We start from the raw sequence: 27,883 nt of genomic DNA, 5'->3' as shown, positions 1-27,883 counted from the left end.
GTGCTTTTTTTGGTAATTAAAAGTCCACTGCCCCACGGACACCGCTCTCTGCCCCACTGACACCACACTCCCCCCCACTGACACCGCACTCTGCCCCACTGACACCGCAACTCTGCCCCACTGACACCGCAACTCTGCCCCACTGACACCGCAACTCTGCCCCACTGACACTGTCCACTGACACCGCACTCTGCCCCACTGACACCGCACTCTGCCCCACTGACACCGCACTCTGCCCCACTGACACCGCACTCTGCCCCACTGACACCGCACTCTGCCCCACTGACACCGCACTCCGCCCCACTGACACCGCACTCCGCCCCACTGACACCGCACTCTGCCCCACTGACACCGCACTCTGCCCCACTGACACCGCACTCTGCCCCACTGACACCGCACTCTGCCCCACTGACACCGCAACTCTGCCCCACTGACACTGTCCACTGACACCGCACGCTGCCCCACTGACACCACACTCTGCCCCACTGACACCGCACGCTGCCCCACTGACACCACACTCTGCCCCACTGACACCACACTCTGCCCCACTGACACCACACTCTGCCCCACTGACACCACACTCACTGACACCACGCTGCCCCACTGACACCGCACTCTGCCCCACTGACACCATCCACTGCCCTAGTGACTGACAGTGTCCACTTTTAAGGTAGGCTAGGTTCATATTTCAACTGTGACATTTATTTTATTAATCTAATCATATTTTATGGTTACACAAATGCTTTTGTTTTATTTAACCATACCCCTTTAAGTCCACCCCCCTCTCCACTGTTAACACAATTTGGCCACAGCCACTGTTCACTGGAGCGCGCTATGCGCGCCTCTTACTACTCTTCTAGGGTCACTCAAAGGTGTCCCAAGTCTCCTACAATCCTATAGTGTGTACTGCAAAACAAATTGCCGTGCACCGCTAAAGTGTTCAGGTTTGGCTTGACGAAAAGGTGGCAACCCTACTGTACAGAGGTGTGGGCACAGAGCTTTAGGCAGTGTGTCCGGAGCCTTATACTGCACCCATGATCTGCTGATCACAGGTGCAATACTTTGCAGGTTCCTGTTTTAAAAAATAATAAATGCACATTTTTTACTGCCAAAAATATATGAATTCATTTATCCATTAATTAAATGTGAACCTAGCCTTCAATCAAGTATTTATACCTTAATCCTCTGCCCCTAGACACTGTGCATTTTTATTGAAAATCTGAAATAAAGTAAGGCATTAATGTAACAAACACAAGTTTTCAATTTACCTGTCCATGTTTTTGAAAATATTGCATTTGTTGTCCTTTGCAGTGAGTTGAAATGCCAGCGCAGAGTGGTGACTTTCTAAGACGGCCGTGTCATTGTAAAGCAGGGCTAATTCACTGCCTGCGTTGCAAAGGAAAGAGTTGGTGCGTCCGGGGTGATCAATATCATGTACCGTGGCAGCAATCAGAGCAGCTACCTTATCCAGCTGGTCAAGACTGGCCTACAAAAAGAAGTGGTCATCAATTTAGCACTATACAACAGTTGTAAGTCAGCTGCAGCAACATACACCCCCCAATACCCAATCCCTGTTCATAGGTTCATTCACAGTACTAACAACTGATTAATTAATCTGGATTTTCACCAACAACTATGAGCAACTCATCTGGGTTTATTTAAAGCAGATGAGCAGCTTCACACTTTTGCACTGACATGGCACATAGTACTAAAACATGCATAAAGGCTCATGTCCCCTGCCATTTTTCTGCACTTGACAAATCAGGTTAGCAAAATCCTGTTGACCTTACAGGAGCAGTATACATGGCAGTTTAGGGGCTGTTAGGGGGTTATTTACTAAAGGCAAAAATCCTGCAAGTGCAAACTACAAGTGCAAAGTGCACTTGGAAGTGCAGTCGCTGTAGATCCGAAAGGGACATGCAAGAAAAAGAAAAAAAACAGCATTTTAGCTTGCACATGATTGGATAATAAAATCAGCAGAGCTTCCCCTCATTTCATATCTTCCCCTCAGATTTACAGCGACTGCACTTCCAAGTGCACTTTCAGTGAAATTTCAAGTGCGCTTTGCAATTTTAGTTTGTACTTGTAGTGCAAAGTGGATTTGCCTTTCATAAATAACCCCCATTGTTTTAATTTCTTAGGAAGCAGAATGTCCTACAGAGGTGCAAAGGAAATCAGGTCAAACTCACCTTTTCTTGTCAACTGCTGTATTTCTATTCAAACACAGCTACATGCATTCAATTAGAAAATGCAGCATTTGACAAGAACGCCTGTTGACCCCCAATATATTCATTCTGAACAGCACCCCAACACACTTAGGCAATAGACCTGCACTTCATCGAACCATAAAACACAGTGTAAAAAATATGCGCTGCGTTACCAAGAAAGGGTCAGGACTGTTTTTTATTGTGGCGTGTGATGAGCTGCATTGGCACCCCATTCATAATGGATGTGCTGCCTTAATGTAATGCACATTAACACACGTGTTGACATTTGGCACCGCAGTGCACCACAAAGGTGTGACAGATCCTTTATATGAATTCTCCACTTAATAAAAATAATTATAGAATGCTTACAAATAGATTTTATTATAACTTTCTTTTGGAATCCTTGCAACGTGACCAATGGTCTGACAACCATGTGTCAAATGCCACGATTATGGTCCCATTACTGGCAATACAAGTGAAGAATTGCATTGTACTAAAGGGCTAGTTCAATTTAAATAATTTGAAAAAAAAATCCATATGCATTATAGCTCTGCCTGTACATCAAATTTGCCATTGTCCATTTTTAGAAATGATCCCTACTTTGATGCGGCTTCTTCTTTTCCGGTAATTTGTATTTGTTTTTCAAACGGCCATGCAAAACACAAAGGGGGGGGGGGGATTTACTAAAACTGGAGCATACAGAACCTGGTGCAGCTGTGTATAGTAACCAGTCAGCTTCCAACTTTAAGTTGTTTAAGCAAAGGGTAACTCCACTTTCGCGGGGAAAATAATAGCAAATAAAGAAAAAATAATATAGCGCATATAATTGTGACACTAATCATATTGTAATTGAATGTTATTAAAAATGACCTTGCACACAACAAAAAACAAAAGTGCCCATGAGACTTTTAAAGAGCACACCTTGGGTAAAAATGTATAAACTGTTTATTTAACACATATTTAAAAACAACATATAATACAGAAAAAAGAAAACATATTAGATATCAACATATTAGTAAATTTTGAATTCATATCATAAACCTTTCCACAGGACCTGGATGTGTACAGATGACTGTCAGTAGACTTTGCCCTGCGACTTGAAGTCCGACATGCGTCCGACTTCAATGAACAGGGATCCGACTTTGATCCCTGACAAGACCAGGCTCTGTGTCTATTATGAATCTTTAAGGGAAACTCCACGCAACATGTTAAAAAAAATGTCATGGGTTCACCCTCAAGGCCCTTCGGTCTGGTATGGATTTTAAGGGGAACCCTCCCAAAATCCATACCAGACCCTTATCTGAGCACACAGCCCGACAGGTCAGGAAAGGGGCTTGGGATGCCCCCTGAACCGTACCAGACCGCATACCCTAAATATGGGGGATGGGTGCTTTGGGGCAGGGGGGGCTTATCAGAATCTTGAAGCCCCTTTAACAAGAGGTCCCCCAGATCCCTGCTCCCCACCCTATGTGAATGAGTATGGGGTACATTGTACCCCTACCCATTCACCTAAAAAAAAGTGTTAAAAATAAAACGCAGTACACGGATTTTTAAAGTAAATTATTAAGACAGCTCCAGCATCTCTTCCGACTTTCTCTCCCCTCTCCGGCTTGTCTCCCTCTTCTGACGGCATCTGCCTCTGCCCTCTCTGATTCTTCAACCTTTTTCCGCTGTCTTCTACCTATGCCGGGTCTTCTCTGCTGTCTTCTCCCAGTGTTGACTCAACTCTCTCTCAATGCTCTCTCCTCTTCTAATGCTGGGTGCGTGGTGTGCCACTACTTATATTGACAAGGGACGGGGTCACCAGTGGCCCGCCCCTTATGACGTCACCATCCATCATGCCCCGTGTGGTGACATCATAAGGGGCGGGCCTCCAGATGACATCACCCAGTGACCCCGCCCCATGCCAATATAAGTAGTTGCCCACCGCGCACCCAGCATTAGAGCGGCAGAAAGCATCAAGTCAACATCGGAAGAACAGAGGGAGAAGACAGCGGAGAAGACCCGGCAAAAGAGCGAGAAGACAGTGGACAAGACCCGGTAGAGGCAGAAGACAGCGGACAGAGGGAGAAGTATCGGAGAGGGCTAGAAGACATCAGCGGAGAGCGGAGAAGAACCGGAAGAGGCAGAAGACATCAGTGGAGGAGGCACGAGAGCCGGAGAGGGGAGAAGAAGTTGGAAGAGACCCCGGAGCTGCCTTAATAAATTACTTTAAAAACCCATGTACTGTGTTATTTTTGACACATTTTTTAGATGAATGGGATGGGGTACAATGTACCCCATACTAATTCAGATAGGGTGGGGGGCCGGGACCTGGGGGCCCCCTTGTTAAAGGGGGCTTCCAGATTCCAATACGCTGCTCACCCGCAGACTGCGACAACCAACGACCAAGGTTGTCAGGAAGAGGCCCTCATCAACATGGGGACAAGGCGCTTTGGGGTGGGGGGCGCCAAAGCACCCACACCCCCATGTTGAGGGCATGTGGCCTGGTACGGTTCAGGAGGGTGGGTGTGCTCGCTCATCCCCACCCCCTTTCCTGACCTGCCGTGCTCGGATAAGGGTCTGGTTTGGATTTTGGGGGGACCCCCATACAATTTTTTTGGGTTGGGGGTTCCCCTTAAAATCCATACCAGACTGAAAGGCCTGGTATGCTCTTGGAGGGGGAACCCATGTTATTTTTGTTTTTTTTAATTGGCCTGGAGTTCCCCTTCAAGATTGTCAGAGCTACAAGCCACATGTAGCAGGGCATATGTATTCTGCATTGTAAGCTACAGACAATATCATCTTTTGATCATCTATTCATCTGTTTGTATCCTGTCACCTGCTGTAACCTGATGTTCAGAATAAAAGCATCTTTGTGGATGGAATTTGGTGAGTTCAAGCTATCTGATGAGGATTGTCCTGAGTGATTATATACTATACAGGCCAGGCATAGAGGTCTCACAAGGGATAAATCGCTTCACAACAATCGGAGTCAGAATAGTCATTTCTTCAGTGTTGTCACATGAAAATATATAATAAAATATTTACAAAAATATGAGAGGTGCACTCACATTTGTTGTGAGATACTGTATATATATATATATATATATATATATATATATATATATATATATATATATATATATATATACTGTGTTGAATTAAAATGTAAAATATATATATATATATATATATATATTTATATACAAATCACAAGGAAGTCACAAGGTGTGCTAAAACATGTAGGGGTGGGACCTGAAAGGCTGACGCTGTGAATAAACGGAAAATATTGATGAGTCTAAAGCAGTCAGGACTGCAGAACCTGCGACCAATGGATCTGTGAAACACACTGTAACAGAGGATATACAAAAGGCATAATATTTATTGTTTAAACGTGAGTGTATAAGTTTACAAGTATGCTATTAGAGTGTTTTTAAAAGGATAAAGCACGATTGTTTGTCCTTATATCTTTTTCATGCTATTGAATGGAGTATTGCTGGAGACTGGAAGCTGCTAAATAACAGGAGGATTGTCACTAAGGAGAAATACAAAGTGAAGATATAAGCTATAAGGAATTGATGAAATATTGTGACTGTTTTTTCATTTTATGAAGGTGAGGGCACACCTGGTGAAGGTGGCATGTAAAACTTAGGAGAGGAGAGCACGATGGAGTTGATAAAAAGCATACTGTTATTATGGTAATTAAGGGATCACACATTGCAGAGTGAAGGATTATCAGTATTGATGATAAGTGGACTCATAAGGAAAACTGAGAAGCGAGCCTTAAAGAGACAAGCACTAAGACCGTTTCAGTTTTTTTTATTCAACATTGATATATAATATATATATATATATATATATATATATATATATATATATATTGTTTGGATATTGTAAATTTTTGCAGATAGATGGTTGTCTGAATGCACATTTATTACATTTGATGCACAAGGTATCACAGATTGATGAAGGGCTGCACCGATTGTTTTAGTGATTTAAATGTAAAATAAATGTAAAGCTGTGAAATTTGCAGTATAGTCCAAATATTTTATGGGAATTGCTAAACCTGTATACATTTTTAGGAGTGACCTTTTATTTCAGATGCCAAGAGTGATAAATAGTACATAGATCTAGTAAAGATAATATATTACAAAACCTCCTTCAATGTGAGGTTTTGACTTGAATCAAATAGAAAATCTATGGAAAGAACTAAAGATCAGAGTTCATAGAAGAGGCCCATGGAACCCTCCTTGTTGGATGTTCTGACATGTGAAGCAAAGCCCTGCTTCTACCAAGATGGCCGCCTCCACAAGAACACAGTTCAGAACAAGGCAGAATTGTTTGGCCATGAAGGGAAGATCAGCTGCAGGGATGCCACTGGTGTCTAGTTCTTTGTCCTCTGACTGCCCTTTTTGGGCCCAGTTTCCAGAGTTCAGTTTCTCTTTAACATACCTGCATCTGATGCTGAATATGGACATACCTTTACACTGTCCTTTTGCAAGAAGAAGGCCGTGGCGTGCAGGACATCAGCAGCATGCGTGGAGTTGTGGTAAGAATTAGATGCATGGTAGTTTGCTTCAATCACTTGCAGCCAGGAACGGACAGTTGTTTCCGAACAACTGAGAAACTCACATACTCCAAAGCAGGTAAATATTTTAAGTCCAAGGTAAACTAATGGCCTACAAAAGACAAATACAAATATGGTTAAAGCTATAGGTCATGTATTACAGTTTTTCAAACCTGAATACAATTTAAGGATTCCAATCTTTCCAAAGCCATATCATTTATAAGAAGTATTTTGTTTTACAATGAGGGTTTAATATACAGTACGTAAACACTAAAAACAAATATTAGGCTCTTTATATTTTATTGAGAGAATGCTAAAGCTCATAAACGTAACCTTTAATGTTATACTGTATAAAGGGTTCCTTACGGTACAGTAGGTGGTGTCAATAATTTCTAAAAACTTTTAGTGCTGTTTCACACTGCTGTGCTGTAGTTTGGCAGTGCAGTGTACCCACGGTTTTCGTGCCGTTAACCCATGGTTTACCATAGACCAGTGATGGTGAACCTTGGCACCCCAGATGTTTTGGAACTACATTTCCCATGATGCTCCTGCACTCTTCCATGTAGTTGAGCATCATGGGAAACGTAGTTCCAAAACACCTGGGGTGCCAAGGTTCGCCATCACTGCCATAGACTATCAGATTATGCGTTTATGGTGCATTTTCTGAAGGCACACCAAAAGTCTTACATGCTGCATCTTTGGTGTGCTTTCAGAAACCGTGCCAAAAATATGCAATCTCATAAAAAAAGTCTATAGGAAACCACTGTTTACCTACACAAAAATAATGGGTACACCCATGCTGCAGTAAAATCGCAGCATGATATGCCTATTAGATGGGCATCTTAGCAAACACAACATACAGAGATATGAGAAATGGTAAATATATAATTATACACACAGGTTGAGCTGGATGGACGGGTGTCTTTATTCAGTCTTACCAACTATGTAACGATATGTAACTATAAAATGTTGGTCTTGATTTAGATTTGTATTTGTTAATGCTTTGTGGAATTAGGTGTACATGTTGATATTAAAGCTTCTGTTATTTGTACAACTTTATGTTATGACCACACAAGCTTACTTTTTAAAGCAATGAACATACATGCCTTTGTAAAGGTTCTGATATAACAGCGGCTTTAGGCTGACTGCACACAGATGCGTCCCGCAGAAAGGAAGGGGTGTACTGAACAAGGTACAGTAACTTGGAAGAACCACCAATAATTTGTTTTAAAATTACCTATGTCATTAACAGTAAATTATCTGTTTGCAATGAGTAATGAACCTTGCTTTTACTGCTCACACTGAAGTAGCTTATTTATCTCCTGAGAGACTACACAGACCCCAGTGCAAATTTCCTCCATAATTTATTTTTGGTACTATTAAAGCTGAACTCCCAGCCAGGGCAGGTGCTACCACTAGGCAAACTAGACGGCCGCCTAGGGTGCCCTGCTGCATAGGGCGCCCAGCCACTGGTTTTCCTACTCTCTTCTCTCTGCAGCAAGCAACTAAGTCTCAGCATCAGCAGGCAGCCTCCACTCTGTTCACACATAGTGTCAGAGGCGCAGCAGTGGTGGAGGACTGTGTCTGTGTCCCGAATCCCGCAGCAAGCAAACATTCATTGAATGGCACTGGTAGGCTGCATTGAAGGGTGCTGGTAGGCTGCATTTGATGGGTGCTGGTGAGGCTACATTTGATGGGCGCTGGTGAGGCTGCATTTGATGGGTGCTGGTGAAGCTACATTTGATGGGTGCTGGTGAAGCTACATTTGATGGGTGCTGATGAGGCTACATTTGATGGGTGCTGATGAGGCTGCATTTGATGGGTGCTGATGAGGCTGCATTTGATGGGTGCTGGTGAGGCTGCATTTGATGGGTGCTGGTGAGGCTGCATTTGATGGGTGCTGGTGAGGCTACATTTGATGGGTGCTGGTGAGGCTACATTTGATGGGTGCTGATGAGGCTGCATTTGATGGGCACTTTATTAAAAAGGTGGGATTTACATGGGCAGGGAAAAGTGCGGAGTCAGCCAAGGAGGGTGGGCAAAATGAGGTTGCGCCAAGGGTGTCAAAAATCCTTGCACCAGCCCTGCTCCCAGCAGATATAAAAGACAAATTAATACAGCCCTGTAACCTGTTAATACGTCATCACTGTACTTGCAAGCAAATGAAAACACTGTAGCTACTTGGAGCTGACTTTATCAGCCTCTTGCCATCCCTATAAAACAGAACTCAGACTTGAAGAGGGAGAAGCTGCACAAGGAGCTAATCAGTTGTGATGCAGTGCTCATGTGTGAACAAGGATCTTGCCGATAGGAGGAGGAAAGAGCAGACTGACAAAGAGAGAAGTCTGCTGCTTCCCCTTTCACTGTCCAGTCGCAGGCTGAGGGACCTGTAAGTGATACTTAACTGCATCAAAGAAAAAACAGGTCTTCAGCCCCACCAGACAGGACTGTGCTGTGTGGCAGAGCTATGTAGATTTCAAGACTGTATGGACAGAAATACAAATCCTTTGGCATATAAAACAGCTCCAGATATGAATTTCATTTGTTTATTTATTTGTTTTCCTGAAGTTCAGTTTTAGTTTGTGATACCGACCCCTGCACTTACCTTTTAGTTGTAACAGTTTCTAGTTCAAATATGTTAAAGTCCCAGGAATCTTCATTGTCGAGTAACTGCGCTATACGAGGTGGAACGTCATTGATTGTAACTGGCACTGATAGGTGACTATGGCTGTGCTGCATATCTGTAATAATCAGTAATTCATTGTTAGTCCTTAGTAGCTCATTCATAAACCATCCAAGCAGTTAACTCTATCAATATATTAAGGGGCTATCCACCTATAAAAGGATCATTTCAGTTTTTTTTGTATATGCTGGAGAGTTAAAACACCTTTTATTTTCCTATAACGTTTGCAAACTCGAGTGCAAAGATTCTTAATTTGAGTTCCCATGCCTGGCAAAGCCATTTTGAGGATCTTCCTCTACCTGGTTTAATTGCAATGCATTTCATGCCACCAAGAATACAACAGGAGTGTGAACAACTAAAGGGGGGCTGAAAACATCTGAAACTCCAGCGTGGATGGGGATGAAGTATGATAGAGAAGACAAGAGACAAGAGAAGTATGCATTTCTGACACTAGGGGGCACTGCAATGGAAAAAGCACCAGCCTAGTTTGCCTAGAGTTGGGCAAACTGTACCTCCTACAGTTGGGTGATTGGTGGGATACAGTATATAATAGTTTCTGTCCTATCAAGACTTAATTGACAGGTAAGAGGGTACATTTGTCTGACAAAAGAATTTATCTTTTTAACCTTTAAATGATTCCTATTAATATTCTCCACCATCACAGAACAATGTTTCCCTGTAGTCTGCTCAGTAAATTGGTATTTCTTTTCCTCCTCTCAGTAAAATGGTGAGACCAACATCTAGAGTTTAGAAACATTTTGACAGTGCAATTTATGCTGACAGCAAAGCTGCAATTTGCAAATATTGTGAGAAGAAATATTATTTTCCAAATGCTACAAAGATGATAAAACACATCCTGGCACGCCAGAGGTGCACCAAAGATGTTAAAAAAATACTTTATGGAATTAAATGATAAGGACCATAATTTTGTCGAAAATTTCAATTTTTTACAGAAAAAAAAACAGTGAAAAAACTTTAAATTTTTTCATGGCTTCAAAATCTCCACAAATGTTACATCTCTAGTGAAGACGAACTACTATGGAGCAGTCCCGCCATTAAATCAAACGCTCCTAACAATTATATACTGTATATATAAGCTGCATCCTGTAAACCAACATGTGCATTTCCACATCGCTAACAAAAAGCAATGGTACTATCAGTTTAAAAAAAGTATAATACGTATATACCAATAACAAATGTGTTAAAAAAAATAAAAAAAAAGTTCATAAGTGTCCTTCAGAAACCAGATCAAACAAAATGAATTTGCATAAACATAATAAAATATAAATTGTGTGCTATAAAGTCCCCAATAATGTGCTCCTGTAACAGGAGCACATAATATTGTAACACATTGTAACAATTGTAACAATGTGTTGTGAATATCCCATCACAAGATGTGCCCTTACCTGGGCTATATGGCCACAGCTATGGTCTATATGCGCCTTTTCCCACCACAGAAGATCTTTAAAGGCTAAGTTCACCTTTATTTTTTTTCTAAATTCCAGCTCCCATATATCCCAATATATCATTAATGTACCTCTTTTGCAAAAATACAGCTTTCCATTTATTCTATACCAGATTACCTCACTGTCTTTATGGCTGTTTCGATTACTTCTGCCGTACTTCCTGGACAGACTGTAGGTCATCACACAGGAAGGAGTTGACCAGCTGATCTCATTAGCACACAACTTGCATCAGCTACCCTCAGCTGGTCAACTCCTGTGTCATGACCTGAAGTCTGTCCAGGAAGTAAGGCAGAAGTAATCGAGCAGTGTGTTTAAACAGCCATAAAGAGAGTGAGGTAAGACTGTGTAGTAGAATAAATGGAAAGTTGTTTTATTTTTGCAAAAGAAGTACATTAATGCTAGGGGAGCTGGAATTTAGGAAATAATAGGTGAACTTAGCCTGTAATGGTGTTCCAGACATATAGATAATATAAGCTTTACTATTCCCTCCTTGGTCTCTCCTCCACTCAGTCAAGTTAACATAGAAAAGAACCATACATCGGGTTTCATCCTTAAAATCAACCAGTCTTTATTTGAATAAAACTATTGCTAAAACATCACAGTGTGTTAGAGAGACGAAGAGCTGCAGAAATTACACTACTTGGGAACATTGTATCATGCTAAATGATTACTGTCTTTGTGCTGTTATAGTTTGGTGCACTGTCAGTACCAAGGAAATGTGTTTTGGGAATAGTTTTATTCAAATAAAGACCGGTTGTTTTTAGACCCCTTTCACACCGAGCCACCACCAGCGTCAGCTTTACCGTTGTTTTAGCGGCGCTATTCGGCTGCTAGCGGGGCAGATTTACCCCCCCGCTAATGGCCAAAAAGGGGTTAAATCGCAGCGCTGCCCCATTGATTTCAATGGGGAGCAGCGGTGGAGGAGCGGTGAGTTCACCAATCCAAAAAAGCTGCTGGCAGGACTTTTTGTCACACCCTGCCAGTGCACCGCTCCAGTGTGAAAGCCCTCAAGCTTTCACACTAGAGTGAATGGAGCCACTTTTTTCAGGCGCTATGTAATCGCTATTTTTACCGCTGTAGCTCCTGAAAAACGCCGGCAGTGTGAAAGGGGTCTTAAGGATAAAACACATTAGGGGTTATTTACTAAAGGAAAATCCACTTTGCACTGTAAGTGCACTTAGAAGTAAAGTCGCTGTAGATCTGAGGGGGACATGCAAGGAAGATAAAAAACAGCATTTTAGCTTGCACATGAATGGATGATAAAATCAGCAGAGCTTCCACTCATTTCAGATCTACCCCTTAGATGAAAGCCCCATACACACTATCAGATTGTCTGCTTATTTTTTCCTTCAGGTTTACCAAAACCATGTAGTGCAAGGGCCTGCCTGATTGCATACACATTGAAACCCCTAAGGTTTGACCTCATATTATATGGTTTTGGTAAATCTGGAAAAAATCAGCAGACAATCTGATAGTGTGTATGGGGCTTTAGAGCGACTGCACTTCCAAGTGCACTTGCAGTTCAAAGTGAATTTACCTTTCGTAAATATCCCCCTATGCATGGTTCTTTTCTATGTTAACTTGCCTGAGTGAAATGAATGAACACTCAATGAATGCTCAAGCGATAATCACGCCTAGCATTTAGGCGCCTTTACATGCATTTAGGCTCCTATCATGAACATGCAAGCGGTGTTTTTGTTTCCTGCCTCTAAATGCCTGTAACCATCTGTGTGTGTATGAACACATAAGCTAACATGGAGGGGCATTAAGAGGCAGAAAAATGTCAGACACCCTTAAAAGCTGCATTTATGATGTCCAGTTTGCTTGAAGTGTAAGAATTGGTAAGCTGTAATATAATAAATGCTTGCTTTTCGGTTTAATACCGCTACAGCAGTGCTGATCACTAATGCCCACTAACCTGTATTTTTGCAAGATAGCTTAACCCCCAATGTAAGGGTATTTATTATTGTGCCCAGGTTCCTTGTTCAGGCACTTCCCATTAAAGTGTGACAATGCTTTGTCCCTGTCTCACAAATGTGCCCCTGCATTGTCCCCCTTTCATACAGGCATCTGATAGCAACTACAATTTGCCATTTCAACACACATTACCCAGGCAGGGTACACGGTTGTGCAATGCACCCAATGCTGTAGTCCATGTAGACTGGAAATGGCTATAACCAGGATTAAGGGGATCATCAGCAATGAGTTTGAGCCTTGGTTCACACTGATGAGAATGTGGGAAACGCAAAAGATTTGCTGCTTTTCCCCGCATCACACTGCATAGCAATTGAAAGGCGTCCATGTGATGTGCTGCGGGTGTCAATCTTAGATTAACAACACCCCGAAACAGATGCAAAATGCAGTGTGATTGTCAGAATGGCATTGCAAGGGTGTGAACAGTGAGCACCCATGCAATGCAATTGAGGTGTGGGGAAATAAAAGGGTCCTGCACCATTTTGGTGCAGATGTGAAGTGATTTGAGCCATACAAAATGTTGTGTTCCGCACGCACCAGTGTGAACCCAGGCTAAACAAAGAAAATAAATGCAAAAACAAGTTTTAGTTATTGGTTTTATAAAAGGCAATGCATTGTGATACTGCACAATAGAATTTACAGAATACAGTAAAACCTTGGTTTGAAAGTAACTTGGTTTGAGAGCATTTTGCTAGACAAGCAAAATTTTTAAATAAATTTTGACTTGATATACAAGCAATGTCTTGATATACAAGTAGCGTCATATCACAACTGAGTATAAAAGAGAAGAGAGGCACCTCTAAGTGTAGCAATATGGTTACATTTAATGAAAGTACAACATTTAGCAACATATTGCTACATTTAGAGGCGCCTCTCTTTTATACTCTGTAGCTCCTGCTGGATTTTGCTTCTAATCCCTTTGTGGAGGCTGCCATTTGTGGATGGACATTTTATGGTTACACAACCTATCACATTCCTATAATCTTTTTATATAGACCAGTCTTTCTCAACCTTTTCAACACAGAGGAACCCTTGAAATATCTGGTTATCTGGTCTCGGGAACACCCACTAAATCCTAGAAATCTACAACTCATGATACACTAGTGTGATGGTCAGTGGAACGAATGCTCCTTACACTTGTACACGTTGGGGGTTATTTACGAAAGGCAAATCCACTTTGCACTGCAAGTGCACTTGAAAGTGCATTTGGAAGTGCAGTCACTCTAAATCTAATGGGTAGAGCTGAAATGAGGGGAAGCTCTGCTGATTTTATCATCCAATCATGTGCAAGCTAAAATGCTGTTTTTTATTTTCCTTGCACATCCCCCTAGGAGCTACAGTGACTTTACTTCCAAGTGCACTTTCAAGTGCACTTGCAGTGCAAAGTGGATTTGCCTTTAGTAAATAACCCCCAATGTGTTCATTGGGAAGAATAACCTCCTTACAGATAGCTTAAAAGATCAATGGTGTCGGTGGGAACTAATCTGAGAGGCAGAAATTGCCCAATGCTGAAGGAACCTCTAGCAGCCTTTGGAGGAACCCTAGGGTTGAGAATCACTGATATAGACTATAAACGGAAGAATTTATGAATAAATGGTTGTGGAGCGAATCATTTGAGTTTCCATTATTTCTTAACATCCCTGGCGGTGATCCCGAGTCTGGCTCGGGCTGGGATTTTAGTACCATAAGCGGTAACCCCAAGCCAGACTCGGGATCGCATTGCTGGATACAGGGAGACTTACTTACCTTGTCCCCTCGATCCAGCGATGTCCTCCGCGCTGTGTGATCGAGCTGTCCTCCGCTCGATTCACACAGTGCCCGAGTGCCGCCTGCGACGCACGGGAGCGGAGATCGGCACCAAATTCAAAAAAGTAAAAACACACACAGTACTGTAATCTTACAGATTACAGTACTGTATAAAAAATGACACACCCCCTTTGTCCCTAGTGGTCTGTCCAGTGCCCTGCATGCACTTTTATATTATAAATACTGTTTTTTCTGCCTGGAATTTGGAGATTGCCCATAGCAACCAAAAACTGTCCCTTTATGTCAAAAGTGATTTTAGACCAACTAGAAAACAGCGATAATAAATTAGAATCACTTGCAGAATTGAGCGATAGCGATTTGTGGGAAAATTCGTCATCAAACACTAAATCTAATGACAGCGACAATTCTGCAAATGAGCACATTTTCAGTGTTTTTGGATTTGATTACATTATTGAATCATTTTTATTATTATTTATTATCATTATTTATTATATTATACATTTTATCATACCCGGGATGTCTGCTAGACTCTGGTTTGAACAGATTTAAGAGAGTTATTCCTAAGAATTGCAGGCCTACAATATAAAACGCCAAATTTCCATGCAAAATAATTGTACCGCTTTCAGCAACTAAAATCAGAACTAATCATACCGCCAGGGAGGTTAAGGGGAAATTTGCTTTGATATACAAGTGCTTTGGATATCTATTGAAGTCGCCTTGCACCCCCCCGGAGTTGCCATAGTAGTCGCACTTCAGGAACTACTTTCGGGAATTGGTGCAGAGCCGCAAAGTCGGTGTAGCACCAATTCGGATGGTGCCAATGCTGGCAATAGGCAGCGATTTGACATGTCAATTCGCAAGTCAAATCGGCCCAACGTGAAAAGGGGCTCAATGAAACCTATTCTCAGCTGCTAAAAGCTTTCAGCTGACTGATTCCCCTGATCAGGGGCTGCAGGTGATTGTCTGCAGTCGCTGATTGAGGAAAATTTTCAAACATGTTTCTTCTACAGAATTTGATCAAATGATTGACATTTGTCAAGCAAAGACGGACACAATCTGATTGAAATTCTGCCATTTTTGATCAGTTCAGGACCAACTTAATTTCAGGACACAACCGCAACCTCAATCATTGCAAAAGTCAAAATGTTTTATAAAAAAAAACATACTTTTTGAGAAAACATATTCATTTCCCGAAAGTCTTCTCAAACCGTCCTGCAACAAATAAATATATATATTAGTACAGAAAGGAACTGCATAGTTATATAACTGAACTAATATTGATTGGCTGACTATATATTCATTAGTGACAAAGATGAACATCTACAGCATGAGACTGATCAGGAGGTGTACACACCGAGTCACCATTTAAACCTGACTGTGACAACAATTCAATAATTTTCAATGGGCCTATTGAGCATTGTCAGTCAATGACTGTCATGTGAAGCTCAATTCTTTGGGGCAGAATCACATGTTTTTATCCCCAATGACGTTAATGAGCAGACCTTGTCAGTGTGGTTGGTGTGCTTCACGGACCTCTGCAATACAGCTTGAACAGACCTTAGTGACTATCTTACTGCAACAGCATTATTCAATGCAGGATTCTAATTATAATCCTTAAATTGCTTACATTACGATACTCTTTGTTCAAAATGACAAGCTTTATGTCTGTGCCTTTAATTTAAACGTCTATCAGAAGGACCAGTGTGTTTGATCATCTCCCACTGGTTCAAAAATAATCCAAGGGTGCAGGTTAAATAAAAACCTCTATACACGCCATCCACTGACAACGCTATATCTATGTATTCTTGCTGCAATATCGCCATTCTCTGTTCTTGATTGTGATGTCATTCATCTGGTCTAGAATATAAATCCTCCTATATAATTACCCCTGATGAAAGGATGTGAACCAGAAACGCGTTGGGTACCGCTAGGACTTATCCTGGATGTTGGACACCGGAAAGTACTACCGGAATTTGGAGTGAAACTACTGTGAATATGTTTTGCCACATTTCTATTGCAAGATAACATTGTTTTATGTGTAATTGTGTTATTGTCAGTGTTTGTTTTATCAATCATCATATGTAGATGATTTTTTAGCATAGTCTTCTTGTCTTTCTTGTGTAATAAATTAATATATATATTTTTTTAAAACAAATTTACTAGTGTCTTTGCCAATTGCAAACCACCTTTTCTATACATACAGGGATGTGGCAAATTCATTTCAATATCTGACATGGTGGAAGCCTCCATTTATCCAATGACTTTAATGGGAGTTTAGCCCTGGTTCACATTGGTACAATTTGACATGAAATTTGACATGTCAAATTGGCAGCTATTTCCAGCAATGGCATCGTCCTAATCGGTGCTTTGCTACATTTGTGGTGCCGCACCGATTTCAAAAAGTAGTTGCTGTACTACTTTTTGCGATTTCAGGCTGCGATTTATATTGACATCTGTGCAGAAACCTGCACAGATGTCTCTGAAATCACGGCCAAAATCAGGACTGACATGCGGGAGTAAAATTGTGCGAGTTTAGCTGAACTCACAAGGCTTCGTTCCAGCAGCTCAGTGTGAACCTGGGCTTACACTCATTTTCTAGGCAATTGAAATGTACAAAAACTCTTCCAAAATGACTGGGCTTAGTGGCTTAGTGACATTGGCAGCTAAAACTGAAAGCTCCTATCTAATTAGGCCACTAAACTCCATCTTCACCTCTTAGAAATAGAAGAGGATTATAAAGGCTTTTACATGCAAAAAATGTTTTATACAAATACTGTAGTCACAGTATCCTACATCTCCTTGGGAATCCAGTGAAGGGACTTATGTGCTTAAGGCTAGGTTCACACTATTCCAGTTTCCACGCAACCGCGTTTGCACAGGCACAGCAGTACCTGCAAGAAAAGATCCTTGCACCTATACTAAAATCGCAGCCACAGAGCTATGCATTTCCCAGCAGGAAGTTACCAATGTGTAGGGGTGCTAGTAAAGATTTAGTGGCACCCCATTGTGTCTACTACCAGCAGCACATTTTGCTATTGGTGCAGGAAAGCGTGTGATTTACATGCAGTCCTGCTCCTGCATACATGTGAGCCTAGGGTAAAGGATAACCGTACTTATTTAAGAACACTATCCACATGGAATTTGCATGTTCTGCCTGTGCCAAAACTGATATAGGAAGCAAAAGAAAAAAAAAGGGATAGTAGCTTTAAAGTAGAACTATAGGCACTTTTTTTTTCATTTTGGATAAAGCAAAGGAGGGTTAAAACCCCTGTCACATTTTTTTCCACCATCTGTGTGCCATTGCGGAGATTTCCCTTTACTTCCTGCTCCATAGACAAACAGGAAATGAGAGGAAATCCTGGAAAATAAAGGGAATTCTTTGGTGACTCCTGGGTCAATAGGTCTATTGTCCCCACTGAAAGATTTTTTCCTCTATTTGTTTTCTGGGGACAACTCAAAATTTGGGGGTTTTCTTTTACTTTCACTTTCAATGATAATGGTAAACAGGACAAATAGAGAGGGGGATCTCCATAATAGTGTCAGGGGTAGAAATAATAATGTAATATGTGTTCTAATCCATCTCTACTTGCCTTTAGTTATACTTTAACTTTTTCCTACTTTTCCCAAAGTGATTATAAAAAAAGGTTTAGCTTTAAACACACTATTTCTATAATATTCATAAATTCAAATATTTGAAAATTTGTAAATTCATAAATTCGTAAATTTGAAAACTCGGAAATTCAGAAATCCGAAAATCTGAAATAATAACTAACTAAAAATAACTTAACTATTACTAACTATTAAATTATAGGTATTGGAATTTCTTTTCAAACTTGGCTGTTAGTGAACACAACGAATACAAATTTATCCGAAGTTAAGAATTATCCGAAATAACGAATGCCATATCTAAACGAATGGAACAAATTAATATTAATAAATAACAATAATAATAATACTTTTTTATTATTATTATTTATTAATAATGCATTCAGTTCATTTGTTTAGATGCAGCATTTGTTATTTTGGATAATTCGTAACTTTGAATAAATTCGTATTCGTTATGTTCACTAACAGACAAATTTGAAAGGAAATTCCAATACCTATAATTTAATAGTTATTATTAGTTAGTTAGGTATTCTTTCGAATTTTCGTATTTTCTTTCTTATTTTCGGATTTTCTAATCTTCTAATTTACAAATTTATGAATTTACGAATTGCGATCATAACAAATGACCAGAAAATTTATAAAAATAAATGCATGAAATGATAACTAAAGGAATGTTGGTTGCTATCATTTTATAATTGCTTACTGTCATCAGACCACCGACAAGGTCACTTGTGTGGGGATCCTCTTCTTTGGTTGCCAGCTGGGGAGAATAGAGCTCTGTGGTCCTTAGAATTTCCAACACTCTGTCCAAGGCCTCTGCCACCGTCACAGGACTGTTCTCCTGAGCTGCATTTATTATGTTAATGACCTTATGAGACAAAACAAAAAGTCAATAATCATTTTTTCAGTGCATAGCACATAAGAACAGGATCGATGAATAGCTTGTTTCTTATGCCAATATCAATGAGTTTATCCTTACAAAAATAGCTGCAGAAGTCAGCCCCATGAGGTATCTATGCACCCTACTGCATTATGCATAGCCACAAAGTAGGGCCTATTATAATAACTGCTCTGCTTCAAACCAAACAAATGCTTGTGTTAGTGTGACAGGCATCACATTAAGGCAATAGGAGTAAATGTCTTTCCGAAAAGAATTATGTGCCCCTTGCCTATCCTTCAGATGGCATTTTCTATTTTGTCCTTCAGAGTAAGTGCCCCATATTAGGGCTGGGGAAAAAATTGATTTAAATCTTGAATCGAGTTGAGAGGTCAAATCGATTCAAAAGTTCAGCATATCGATTTTTTTTTTTTTTTTTTCACCAGGACTGGCACTGACACTGCACCGGTCCTGAGGTACTGCGGGCAGGAGTTTTGAGGCAAGGCCGCGGCTTCGGGCTAGTCCACGAGGCCAAACACCACAAACTAGGCCGAAGCCACGGCTTCGCCTAAAAACTCCTGCCTGCAGATCCCTAGGGCCGGCGCTGACACCGTGCCGGTCCTGAGGAGTTCCGGGCAGGAGTTGTTAGGCGAGGCCGCGGCTTCGGCCTTGTCCGCGAGGCTGGACGCCGTGGACTAGGCCAAAGCCACGGCCTCGCCTAAAAACCCCTGCTCCTCAGGCCCAGCGTGGTGTACATCAAAAAAAAAAAAGAAATAGATTTGAATCGTGTTTTTAAATATTTTTTATTTAGAAAATCCCCAGCTCTACCCCATATAATAAAGAGACACAATACCCCCCTCCCCTCTTTCTGATCAGTGGATGGTGCTACCACTAGACAGGAAAAGTGTATACATGTAGTACCCTTTGTTGTTACCTTTGTAATGGGAGCCTCTATGGTCATGGTGTGAATCCGTGCCATTGATGAATACCTGTGGTTCTGTAAACTGGCTGCTGTAAAGTAAACACTAAATTGTTATTACAAAGGCTAAAATATATTCAGTTACAGGTCACATACTTATTTAAATAAAATCCATAGTAAGGTAAATCTGTATATTGCCACTGCTGATTTCTTTCAGAAAATGCTAATTGTCTGGCAAGTTCTTCTTCATTACTTCATAAATTACAGACCTCCCCCAAAAAAAGTATGCAACAAGGGAAGTCAAAAGGCATGTTCTTTAATCCAGTGGATTGACATGACAACCATGCAACTAGAATTTTCTGAAGGAGGTGAGCAATGGTTGCATGCATATTTCTCTGTGAATTGTTTTCTTTTAAGCCAGTGGCACATTATGGCAAAAACCAAAAAGTGAACATGAAGCAAAGACAGAAAACGCAAAGGTCTCTAGAGTTCTTCTTCAAGAAGTGAACCCCCCCGAATATTTTATTGAAAGACTTCAGTTTAATCTTCAATGCTTGTGTTTTGGTGTTGGGTCTTTTTAATGTACAAGCTTCTGTCTCAGTGTATTGCTGGGCTTGAAGAACACAGGGGTGTGATGTTGGTTAACCACTTGACCTCAATTTACCCCCTTCATGACCAGGCCATTTTTTGCTTTTTGCCACTGCGTCATACAACACTCTACACAAAATAAATTTAGAGAATTTTTTTTTTCCACAGATAGACCTTTCTTTTTGGTGGTATTTGATCACTACTAGGATTTTAGTTTTTTGCGCTATAAAGAAAAAAGACCAACAATTTTGAAAAAAAATAAAATATCTGCTATAAAATACATCCAATAAAAAAAAAAAAAAATGTATTCATACATTTTTGGAAAAAAATCCCAATGAGTATGTATTCATTGGTTTATGTTAACATTATAGCGTCTACAAACAATAGTATAATATACTGAATTTTTTTTATATTAGTAATGGTGGCGATTAGTGACTTATAGTGGGACTGTGATAGTAGCCTGACACTAACTGACACTTTGTGGGAAACCAGTAACACTAATAAAGTGATCAGTGCTAAAAATTTACACTGTCACTGTATTAATGACACTGGCTGGGAAGGGGTTAACATCTAGGGCAATCAAAGAGTTAAATGTGTGTCTAACAGTTCTTAGTTTGTTTGTACTATTAGCCCTCGTATACATGGTCGGAAATTCCAACGGAAAAGATCCGATCGGACCATGTTGTCGGATAATCCGACCGTGTGTGAGAGTTTGATATAAACTTTTTCCGACAACATGATCCGATCGGACTTTGTCTGATCGTTTGTAGAGAATTCCGATCGGACAAAGTGCCACGCAAGCTCAGATCAAATTACGAGACCAAAGCTATTGGCTACTAGCCGCAACGCAGTCCCGTCGCAATGAAAGAATGCCATCACGTTCCGAATGATTGGATTTTCCGACAACTTTGTCCAATCGTGTGTATGCAACAACAGTTTCAGACAAAATCAGTCGGAAAAAATCAGACGGATTTTGTTGTCGGAATGTCTGACCGTGTGTACAAGGGCTTAGACAGGGCCAGTGCTACCACAAGGCAAACTAGGCAGCTGCCTAGGGTGCACTGCTATTCTCTTTTCTCTGGAGCAAGAAACTAAGTCTCAGCATCAGCAGGCGGCCTGGAGGACTGTGTCTGTGTCCCGACTCCCGAATTAATGGAAGCAAGCAAACATTCATTGATGGGCGCTGGTGAGGCTGAATTTGATGGGTGCTGGTGAGGCTGCATTTGATGGGAGGTGGTGGGGCTGTATTTGATGGGCGCTGGTGAGGCTGTATTTGATGGGCGCTGGTGAGGCTGCATTTGATGGGTGCAGGTGAGGCTGCAGTTGATTGGTGCTGGTGAGGCTGCATTTGATGGGTGCAGGTGAGGCTGCAGTTGATTGGTGCTGGTGAGGTTGCATTTGATGGGTGCTGGCGAGGCTGCATTTGATGGGTGCTGGCGAGGCTGCATTTGATGGGCGCAGGTGAGGCTGCATTTGATTGGTGGTGGTGAGGCTGCATTTGATGGGCATTGGTGAGGCTGCATTTGATGGGCATTGGTGAGGCTGCATTTGATGGGTGCAGGTGAGGCTGCATTTGATTAGCACTGATGAGGCTGCATTTGATGGGTGCTGGTAAGGCTGCATTTGATGGGCCCTGGTGAGGCTGCATTTGATTGGTGCGGGTGAGGCTGAATTTGATGGGCACGGGCAAGGCTGCATTTGAAGGGCACTGGTGAGGCTGCATTTGATGGGCGCTTTATTAAGAAGGTGGGGTATACATGGGCAGGGCAAAGGGTGGTGGAAAAATGAGGTTTCGCCTAGGGTGTCAAAAATCCTTGTACCAGACCTGCTATTAGATGTTTTACTAAGTGCTTTTATGAAGTGATGTGCTTTGGTTTTTATTCCCTGCTTTGCAGGGAAACAAAAGCAAGCACATCCCCCCTCACAGGGCAGAGCTCTGTCTATTGTTTACAATGACAATGGCACCCACTGATCGGCTTGTGCTTTGACTAATCACAGTACAACGGGTGCGCCCCCTGTCCGGAAGCACTAGGTACGTGATCCGGCACCGGAGAACCAACCTACCACCGTATTCATACGTGAGGCGGTCGGCAAGTGATTAAAGATCCTTCTAAGTTTTCAAACACTATAGCTACTTACTAGATTATTACTATTATTATTAGATATTTCTCCATGTATTCTGCCCCCCCCCCCCCCCCATTCAGTGGTTGTTTTTTCCTTTTTGGATTCTTTAAAGAAAGTCTAGTCTGGGTAGACACAAACTTTCAAAGCACTCTTGAGATGTGTCCCATGTTGTTCAAGAACAGCTATAAATTGAGACAGAAGCTTCTACAGCCGAAAAACCCAAACACCCAAATTCAGTGCAGTGTAGTAAGAAATCCAAAGACCTGCTCACTTGGCAGATACAACAACCTCTTAACAAACAAATGGCTCAACATAATAGTGAAAGTTCCAAAGGTCAAGACTCTGCAAGTTTCCTACACCCTAAGGAAAACAAACATTCTTTCTGAGTTTCCCATTTTGGTCAGAGAGGGCAACTGGTTTGCAAGAAACTTGAAAAAAGCCATCTATGTTAAACTCGAACCAACAAACTTCTATGAAGAGGAGTTTGACCTTTCACACCATCTGTCTCCAATATATAATTACATTTTAACATTTCTACCCAGACAATTTGACAACAATGTACACTTTTAGCCATGTAATAAAAAAAAATGTTCACCTATACAGATTCCCTGATGCAAAAGATGCCAATTTTGGACAATCAACTTCTACACATTCCATGGTGACTGCATTAAGGTGTCTACATGTGTGGAAGTACAATAAATGCTGGGATACCTTTCTGACACTGAATAACTGAAGAAGTGGCTTGGAGAAGCTCGAAACATTACATAACAAGTCCAGTTGAATGTGACTACTACTACTACTAGCTATATCATGACCTGGAAAAATAAGAACCTTCACATACATCTAAAAGATATGTTTAAATATTAAAAAAAAAATCTAATTGTATGTCTTAATCGCTTGCCGACCAGCTGCCATCATTTTACTGTGGCAGGTTGGTACGATCCCACAAACCGCTCGCGGGATCAGGGTAGCAGGCACGCGGATGCCACCGGACTGCCGATGCTCGTGGCTGACAATCGTGATGACCGCCGGTCACGAGCGATCACGGGCACAAGAGGCAGAACACAGAAGTGTGTGTGTGTGTAAACACACAAATCCCTGTTCTGTTCTGTGAGGAGTGACAGATGAATTCCTATTAGCTAGAAACCATGATCCGTCACTTCCTCTAGGTCAGTCCCCTCCCCCTACAGTTAGAAACACACCTAGGGAACACAGTTAACCCCTTCATTGCTCCCTAGTGTTAACCCCTTACCTGCCAGTGACATTTTTTACAGTAATCAGTGCATTTTTATAGCACTGATCGCTGTATAAATCCCAAATGTCCCAAAAATGTGTCAAAGGTGTCTGCCATGATGTCGCATTCCTGATAAAAATCGCCGCCATTACTAGTAAAAAGAAAATAATAATAAAAATGCTATAAATCTATCCCCTACTTTGTAGGCACTATAACTTTTGTGCAAACCAATCAATATACACTTATTGCAAATGTTTTTTACCAAAAATATGTAGAGGAATACATATGGTGTTTTTTTTCAAAATTGAAGCTCTTTTTTTGCTTATAGCACAAAAAATAAAAATCGCAGAGGTGATCAAATGCCACCAAAAGAAAGCTCTATTTGTGGGGAAAAAAAAGACGCGAATGTATGGGTGCGGCGTCGCATGCCCACACAATTGTAAATTAAAGCAACGCAGTGCGAATCGCAAAAAATTGCCCGGTCACTCAGCAGCCAAATCTTCCAGGGCTGAAGTGGTTAAAGACCCCTATATGATTATAATATTAAGAATGTAAGTGAAATTAAATACTTTGAATATAATACAACTCTGAGTGTTTTCATATAAACACGCCATACATATCATGTTTGTTCTTTTATTTCTGTTTACTTAAAAAATGGAGCAGGTCATTCTTGGAGACAAGTGCAAGGAATAGAGGAAATTACACTATTTGCTATGGAAAATGCTCCATCTTTTAAAAACCAACCCCACAACATTAGTGTCAATCTTTCTATATGGAAAATAATATATTTGTGAGGTTTGTGTTAAAAATGAAATTAGGTTATTTTCCTTACCGTCACTACTCCGTGATGTGATTGACCTTACATCTATTGACTCTTTCCTTCTGTTCTTATGTCTGAATGAGTGGGAATGAGACTCTAAAAGACAATTAAAAAATACAATTATATCTAAAGTGTTAAGAATGCAAACTTCAATATTTAATTCACAGACTGCAATGAGTCTAGATATTCCCTTTCCTAAACAAATTAATATGGGCATCCTATACCAATGTGTGTGGGAGATTTCTATTGTTTGGTTGTTTTTTTGGCAGCATAGGTTGAGAAACTTTTTAAAAAAAAGTAGTATGGCCAAAGATTTTTTGCCCATACTTCTTTTCTGGGTCGCACTTACTTTTTGTCTGCTGTGACCCAGAGATAGCTCTGAGCAGACCGAAAATGGAGCGATTGGCAGTCATGTGATCGCTCAGTTCTCAGTACTAGAGCTGACGAGGGACAGCTGCAGCATCACACCGATGCTGCAGCATAGAGGTGAGCATGTGTGTTTGTTTTTTTTAAAACCCTCAAACTTCTCCTTTAATCATACACTTCAATCATATAATGCTGTAGACTAAAGGAACCTTAAAGTGTAATTCCAGTCAAATCCTAACTAAGGCTAAACCTACTCCCACCCCCTTTCTAATTATTCTATTCTGTCTTCCCTGTGAATGAAAAGATGCCTATACTTACCTATTCTGGAGCCGCTCTGGTCACAAGATTGGGTCCCAGCGACAGCTTCAGTGGAGAGGAGAGGCAGTGACAATGGCTGCTCAAACTGGGCAATGACGCAGTGGCGTAGAGTGGGTCGTCAATGCCCGGGGCAAGGCAAGTCATTTGTGCCCCTTAACCTGTGGTCTTTTAGAGCCCCCCCTCCCACTGATCACACTCCCCAGATACCCCCACCCTGATGACATACCTCAGATAGCCCCCCACTCTGAACACATCCCCCCCCTTAGAATTTCTTCACTCTAATCACACCCCCAGATTCCCTCCACTCTGATCAAACTTCAGATTCAACCCACTCTGATCATACCCCCAGAATCCCTCACCAGTTCTCTCCATTCTGATCACACCTCCAAATACCCCCCCCCCCCCATTCCTCCACTTTATCACACCTCCGCAATCCCCGCCAGACCCCTCCACTCTGATCACATCAGTGGTGCTGCAGCACCAGGGACAGGAGGGTTAGCCGTGTCCCACGCAGGCAGGAAAAAATCTCCAGCAGGATTTCCAGTGGCGGTGGCAGCCTCAGCAACCAGCAGGCAGCCTCCTCCACCCAGAGCTTCTCCTTTGCTAGCACCCCCCGCCTGCCTCCCTCATTCCCCCCTCCCCCGCACACAGCATGGTACTCACTGCCTGCACATACTCGGGATCGAGATCCACCTACCGCTCTGCCATCCTCTGCATGCTTGGATCCATTCTCCCTTTCTCAGCTAAAAAGCAGGTAAACTAAAACCTCCATGTTGTGCCCTCTCTCCTACTGGGCGCAGAATGGAGGTTTTGTTTTTGTCTGGTGCCTGGGCTGCCTTATAGTGGTGCTGTCCCTGTCTGCGCCCATCTAAATGTTGCGCCCAGGGTGATGGCACCAGCTGCACACCCCCCACTACGCCACTGCAATGACATCATGTGACCGGACTGGAGCAGCTGCAGAATAAGTAGAGACATCTTTTCTTTTACAGGGTAAATAGAATAGTCTTAGAATCGAGATGGGAGTAGGTTTAGCCTTAGTTAGAATTTGACCAGAATTACAAGATAAGAGTTTTTCAATAAGGCAGCACAGAGCAAGAGCAAAGCTGAAATGCAAATGCAGTTACCTATAGCAGTGATGGCGAACCTATGGCACGTGTGCCACAGCTGGCACGCCGAGCCCTCTCTGTGGGCACGCTAGGGGAATACCCCAGCCAGGCAGTCACTTGCACTGGCAGTGCAGGCACGGAGGAGCCGGCTCCCTTCCTTGCATCAGTACCAGTAAAGTCGGCGGGGAGGTGGGCAGCCAGTCATCTCGTCCCATGTGCGATGTTTAGGGGGGTGTAAAGTTCTTCGTCCACTGTCCCGAGGGTCTGTGCTGCAGCTTATTGCCTCCCCCGGACCCCTACACCTCCAGTAAGGCATTTGGGCATTCCTCTCTGCAGGCACCCTATTACAGCTCCCCCTGCCCCAGGACTACTTTGGTTTAGTCTGTCCCTCTGAGGCAACCTGTGGAACAGTGGAGGGGGAAGGCAGTGCTCAGAGCAGATCATCCATGGCCATAGGAGAGGTGCAGCGGCTGCTGGCTGACCTCCCAGTGGCAGGAAAAATCGAGGAGCAGCTGGATGGCGGGACTCCAACACAGGGCCGGGACAAGGGGTGGGCAGGAGGGGCAGCTGCCCCTGGTGCAATGGTTTATTGCAGGGGTAGGGGGCACCCTGACCATAACCCTAAGGGAAAGGGGGCGCAGTTTGGCATCTTTGCCCTGGATGACCTTGACCCTGCACTGTCCGACAATACTGCCTTGGGAGAGCTGGATGATAAAGCCATGGAGAGGTAAGGAGGGGGGGTGAATCCTCCGATCTACATTTTACTGTGTGTGGGTGGGATGGGGATGTGAGTAGAGCAGGAAGTATGTGTCAGGTAGATGAGTGCATGTGTCAGGTAGGTTAGTGTAATGGTCAGATAGGTGAGTGTAATGATCAGTGCATGTGTCAGGTAGGTCAGTGTATGTTGCACAGTGTATTCTGAGCACAATGCATTCCTGAACCCTGCATTCTGAGCGAATCTGGCAGAATCGTACATTTTTGGTCCCTCGGGGCTCATTCAGATTGATGATCAGTCCCATCCTCTGTATAGAGCCGCTGGTAGGTTTAATTCTGTGTTGACAATTTTGAAAGAAATAAGTTGGTTTTGTGTAACGGTTTGGGCACTCTGGCTCAAAAAAGTTTGCCATCACTGACCTATAGTAACCTATTAGTTTACATTTTCTGATGCCCAAAAATATGCTTGGGTTGGATGTTTTGTGCTACTACACTATGCCATGTGTATTGAAAAAAAGAAGACACAGTTGCACAATATTCCTGCTACGGCATTTCATTCCTTGTA

At 42.1% G+C, this 27,883-nt stretch overlaps 1 protein-coding gene across 1 annotated transcript in view; it reads right to left on the bottom strand.

The window, feature by feature from the left end:
* The window catches only part of PDE8B (phosphodiesterase 8B), a 218,345-nt gene that overhangs the window by 13,332 nt on the left and 177,130 nt on the right, over positions 1 to 27,883 (bottom strand). The window contains exons 12-18 of the mRNA XM_077462583.1: positions 24,827 to 24,910; positions 20,064 to 20,140; positions 18,956 to 19,120; positions 15,813 to 15,858; positions 9,362 to 9,497; positions 6,670 to 6,868; positions 1,269 to 1,486 (exon numbers count right to left, since the gene is read on the bottom strand). Coding sequence (XP_077318709.1) covers positions 1,269 to 1,486; positions 6,670 to 6,868; positions 9,362 to 9,497; positions 15,813 to 15,858; positions 18,956 to 19,120; positions 20,064 to 20,140; positions 24,827 to 24,910 — 925 coding nt within the window. The remainder of the gene's footprint in view (positions 1 to 1,268; positions 1,487 to 6,669; positions 6,869 to 9,361; positions 9,498 to 15,812; positions 15,859 to 18,955; positions 19,121 to 20,063; positions 20,141 to 24,826; positions 24,911 to 27,883) is intronic.

This window comes from Lithobates pipiens, unplaced genomic scaffold (assembly GCF_037356315.1).
Source record: "Lithobates pipiens isolate NorthernLeopardFrog02 unplaced genomic scaffold, aLitPip1_a1.2 Scaffold_3, whole genome shotgun sequence".
NCBI classification, from domain to species: Eukaryota; Metazoa; Chordata; class Amphibia; order Anura; family Ranidae; genus Lithobates; species Lithobates pipiens.
The sequence above is the reverse complement of the archived record's forward strand: the minus strand, read 5'-3'. Positions and strand labels throughout refer to the sequence as shown.